This window comes from Halyomorpha halys, unplaced genomic scaffold (genome assembly GCF_000696795.3).
Source record: "Halyomorpha halys isolate HHAL.00 unplaced genomic scaffold, Hhal_1.1 Scaffold770.1, whole genome shotgun sequence".
NCBI lineage: Eukaryota > Metazoa > Arthropoda > Insecta > Hemiptera > Pentatomidae > Halyomorpha > Halyomorpha halys.
Genome location: NW_027107091.1, coordinates 214,138 through 219,853, shown reverse-complemented (window position 1 = coordinate 219,853; position 5,716 = coordinate 214,138). Strand labels below are relative to the sequence as shown.

At 34.2% G+C, this 5,716-nt stretch overlaps 1 protein-coding gene across 1 annotated transcript in view; it reads left to right on the top strand.

Moving 5' to 3' along the window:
* LOC106686063 (potassium voltage-gated channel protein Shaw) overlaps positions 1–5,716 on the top strand; it is a gene marked incomplete in the record, with an annotated part of 559,367 nt that overhangs the window by 506,966 nt on the left and 46,685 nt on the right. Inside the window, 1 exon segment of the mRNA XM_067045426.1 lies at positions 828–1,037. Within this exon segment, the coding sequence (XP_066901527.1) occupies positions 828–1,037 (210 nt within the window).

Below are 5,716 nucleotides of genomic sequence, written 5' to 3'. Positions count from 1 at the left end.
TACTAATTTTTTGTAGTGAATGGGAAGTTTAGAGCGTTTGTCAAGTAAGTGTTGTAGCAATCGGAATCTACGAGCAGTTTCTTGTCGTTTCAGTCTTATGTGTGGGTTCCAAGTAGATAAGGGTTAAGTTTGAAAATTGTAAATGCCCGAAATGTCCTACTCTTTTCTCATATAACTGACAGATTCCCTTGTAATGAACTAAAGCTTCTTCAAATTTATAAATTAAATAATTTTTTTTTGCACTTGCATATTACACATATTTTTTTTTTTAAATTATTACATATATTTGACATTTTTAATTACATGACAATGCGAGCCATAGTTCCTAGTAATGTAGTTTAAGTACATTGTTTTTAACCCCCTTTGTCTCGTTTATGATGTTCATTTCATTTCCTTCAACTTTAATCGAATCACATTTTGAGGAGTTTCTGTTATTGATTACAATATAGTTTAAGTATATATTATCTAATCACTATAATCAGTCCGCTCAAGGATGATACGTACCTGTTAGAAGGTAGCAACAAATAATTCCCGTATGGGCAGTGATCCACAGTATTGCTACTTTTTTTTAATTTCAAATATAAATTTTAATCTGTTAATTTAAAAAAAATATGATTTCTGGTAGAGAAAAGATATAATTTGTTACTATAATCTTCAGAATTTTCTGAATTTTTTTTTAATATGTATGTTACCTTCACACATTGTTTTTTAGACTGGTTTGATTTGTGTTTATTAGAAAAAAAATTGTACTGATCGTACTTGACAAATGTTTATACTTGATTCCTCGCCAAGTTGAAAATATCTACGTGAGCCACCAACTGTTTCAGGCTAACCCTGACAACGACTTCAAGAGCATCCCGGAAGGCCTGTGGTGGGCCATCGTGACCATGACCACGGTCGGCTACGGAGACATGGTACCCAAGACCTACGTGGGGATGTTCGTCGGTGCGCTGTGCGCCCTCGCTGGAGTGCTCACCATTGCGCTACCTGTGCCCGTCATTGTCTCCAACTTTTCCATGTTCTACTCTCACACACAGGTGAGAAAAAACTTTTCAATATCGATTTTTTTTTCACTAAAAATTTTAAATATAATAATCGAATATATTATGACAAACGTTTTCTAATATGTTAGACATACCCATGCCCCAATAGTTTTTTAATTAATTTTTATACCGACATTTAATTGCTTTCACTTAGTTTATGTTTAATAGCAGATTTTAAATTAAATGAAAAAAAATTCTTTCCTCCTACATATGTCCTATTAATCCGTTCCCATCTCTCTAATAGAATCTTTAAAGTAAATCATAACCTACTCACATCTGTTTTTTTGTGTCCCATCTTCTATACGGTGTATGCAGCTGATAAACCAACCCACCCTAACACAGTCCTAACAAAATACGCTGATGACACTTGTTCTGCCTGTAAACAACGACCCTACAACTGTATCACAAACTCTACTGCAAAACATAAGTTATTGAAGAATGGTGTCACAACTGGAGTATCAAAATAAATCCTTTTACTCTTCGTCGTAAACCTCCTCTCTTCTGTCCTAGAGTATCTATTTCATTATCCTACTAACGCCTGTTGAATATATTCGCTACTTAAGACTCCATCTTGACAAGAGACTTACTTGAAATCCCCATGCTAGACTGAAAAGACAAGAAGCAGCTCGTAGTTTCGATTGCTACACCTACTTGACAAACGCTCTAAACTTCCCATATACTCCAAAAATTATAATAATCAGACCAATTTGGAGTTGAGCTTTGGAAACCATCAAACACCTCTTTTATCCAATCCTTACAATAAGAAATCCTAGATGCTCCTTATTACGTCATAAATAAACTCATTCATAAAGACCTTAACGTCCCATTCGTTGAAAAATTGACCCGAAATACATATACTCCTTTCATTCCAAAATCCTTATCCAAACCCATTAGTTCTTGATCTCTCATCCTTAACTATCCCTGAAACCTCTCTGATGTGTCTGAAAAAAAAGATGGCCATGGGACCATATAATTTAAAGCAATGATTGAAATACTATAATTGAGTGGTTCTTACCCAAGATTACCATGTGTTCTGGAACGTTTAACACATTTACTTATTGTATTTCTTTTTTTTTGTACACAGTTGTAAATTTCAATAAAAAAATAAAAATTTGATAAATAATGCGTCAATTAAAAACATTAATATTTTAACAACTAGAGTCAGCAGTGGTCTCTACTATCAATCACTGATCTGAATTGACCTCAAGCAACCCTGCGCATACTAATTAGGGAGTTATGAAGTTTTATTTTTCCAGATCGTAAACCGCTTCCCAACAATCGAGGTAGTCCAAAATAGCACCTATAAGGAGCATATAATCTTCTTTTTTCAACCGAAATATAATTATTTTCGTTCTTTGAGTGATATAAAAATTCACTAACACGTTCAAATGTATAAGACTTTGATTTGATCACAATGCCTACTTCTTTAGCGAATGTTTATTTTGTTATCTTAGCGCCAAAAAACCCAGGGTAGATATCTTCCAAAGCAGTTCTCAATCTTCCAATGATATCTAAATTATCTGTGTACTCAAGAATTTGGATTGTTCAATTGAAAATAGTTAAGCGGATGGCACATTTAGTGACTACTTTTCCAGATATCAATTAGGCAATAGGCATGTCAGTCCTTGTTTAACTCTAGTAGTATTTGTAAATCCTTGAGCATACACCAAATTTTCTATCTTTTCAATAGTTAGTTTCACCAGGCATATAATTTTTGTTCGGAAATCAAGGGAAAAAAACTAGGGACGGTGATCATTGTCATTGTAACCAAAAAGAAAAAAATATTTGGTTAATTAATAATTAATTGAATGTTTTTTTTAATAGAATAATGTATGATAATAATTATTTTGGTAAATAAATAAGGATAATGATATCAAATAATAAATTATGATATTATGTTTTATAACATACAAATCAGACTTATATCTGAGTAAACTAACCGTTGGATTTAATAGAGTGGATAGTCAATATTTTCCTTATTGTCGCACACGGCCCTGAAGAGTTGTCGAGGAACATAACAATTTCACAATACGATATGAAACACAGACATAATCCCTTTACTGAGTTGACTCTGAGGTGAATTTACCTTTTTTAGTAAAATAATTTTTTAGTAATAATTTACCAACCAGTAGTGTCCAATTATGAGCCAAACAAATAATTAATGTCCTATATATTTGAAGGGTAAAGGATTCGTGCATTTAGGATCTCTGCTGACACAAAATGAGAGATAATCTCAAATTAGAGATAAGAAAACAATTAAGGCTGCCAACAGATTACAACTTTGGCCTTAGTGCAAGTGCATAAAACACTTTTCCGGCCTGCACTATTATTTAGTTCAGAAACGTATATTACGTAAAATATTTCTTGACAATAACTGCTGGTATCCGAGAGAAAGATCGTTCGTTGGATATTTGAAGCAGTTATGACAGACTGGAGTTGGGCTTTAACAACGGACCAAGGCTAAATCGCAACTCAGGTGTTGTACTTGTTAGGATTATTCAAAACGAGTAATAACATTGACAGTATAAAATCGTGTTTTAAGAGTGAGTGATTCATATAGTTTGGTAGAATAACTATAATACCTCGGGATAAAAGATAATGTGCTCTATAGAGCTATAGTTCGTGAAGATTCGGGAATGCCATATTCACCTATAAGGTATACTGAAGGAGTCGAAGAGAATAAGATACGGCTAATTGGGGAACATAGTCAGTGGGGAGAAGAGACCCAAAGCGTCACAGTGAGCGTGGGAGAACGAGGAAGAGAGGCAGGTGGCTGCGATTGCAAGGTGCAGCTCCACCAGTAAGATGCTCAACCGAGCTCTGGGCCACACTAAAGTAAATCCTTACCCAATTATTGTTTCCAAAAATAAGTGAATCCTTAAGAAATAAAAAAAAAAGTTGTTTACTTTGCAGCAGTGGCATACGTCAGTTCCATGCGTACTATCCCAATGTTGCTTAAAACCCTGTATGCGAGCAAGGGCCGGGCAGAAGATTAGGTAGGCCAGGTTAGTATTAGAGAATATTGTTATTTATATATAAATATAACAAGATGGTCAGGGTTGCGGTCAAAAAAGAACAAATAGTTTTAACTATTTAATGTCCGACGTTTCGCCCCAGTTTGCAGGGCTTCATCAGGGCTAAAAAGATACAAAAAAAACTAAGAACATTACAACAATAAAACAGAGTTGTAAAACATTCAATTTAACTGTTGAACCTTAACAGTCTGTGTTTCAATGTAATTCAACAGAAAGAGATTTCTAGGTAATTTATGAGATCGTTAGTTTCATCGTCAAAGAACCGGGTTTAATAAATGTATTCATTAAAAGTAAAACTTGGGCCGCCAGTAGCTCAGTGGTTAAACACAGTCTTACCAATTTGTTTTCTGTTGGTGGTGCCCGTTCGAATCCGGCCTGGGTCGTTGACTTTTTTCATTGAGTGGGGGTTCCACAAAATGAAAAAACTTGACCACAACCATGGTTAAGTCAGTATAGGACTCCAATGGGAGTAGTCTTGGCCGAAAAAAAAAAGTAAAACTTTATTTTGAAAAAATAACTCAGAAATAATAATTTCATATACTCTAAAAAGAGGACTGGATATGTCAGCTGTATGAAAGGAAAGTTGGCCGACCGTGACTATAGCTCTCAGCCGATCAGCGAGAAAACTTTTCATATTTGCAGAAGTCTCCAGGGGGCGAAAGAAGTGGAGAGGGGGAACTTCTAACTGCATATATTAAAGAAGTTTTTTGTTCTTATGACGGATGACCACTTATCTCCGACATCAATTATTAACTTAATTGTCCTTTTTTATTGATTATATTTCTTAACAAGATATTTTCAGATAATAGTATTTTGGAGCTATCTCATCGTTTATTAATTAATAGTAAAACCGACTTGGATAATGGACGTGTTTAGCGCATATAATTCTTGTGTATCAGTTTTTCTAAATAAAAACAAAATTAATTGATAAGCTTGTACCCCTACAACCTTTAAAGAGTTAGGGGTACAGTACTTTTTAAGGAAGTACAATTACTAGATCAACGGTTGTGCAAGAAGGTGATTTGGTCAGAATCTCACTCAACCGCCAGATTTTTATCCAATTTAGGGTACCCACTTTATAAGGCTGGGTGGACCCCAGAGGGTTCCCGAAACTACTACTGACTCAGAGCTACAGTATCACAGAAACAATTATCTGTCAGAGCCAGATTCTAACCCGGATTCTTGGAGTTAGTAGCTCAGTGCCTTACCAATGAGCTACTCACTTCCTATATAACAGAATAACTATAAAAAATAAAATAAAAAGAAGAATCCTTATTAGGAAAAAAAAGAAAGGGGAAAAAGCAAAAACATTTTGAAGACAAAATATCGAAAAACAATCAAACTTTGATTCTTTTCATCTTTCATCTTTATGTCGATTCATTAGTACTTTTGTGCCTTTCTTTTGTTTCTGATTTATTTAAAATTCTTATTATTTTCTTATTCTTATTATTTTCTACTTTTTATTTTTTATCTTCTCGTAACGTTTCCTCTTAAGGCTAAATGTACCGATTTTTAGTAAGATTTTTTTTCAAGAGATGGCAGCACTTTCGGGGCAAATTTACTTTTCTTCTCATTTGAATACGGAATAATAAATTTCCCATCTGTAAACGGATTTACCATCTAGAACCCCATAGAAGT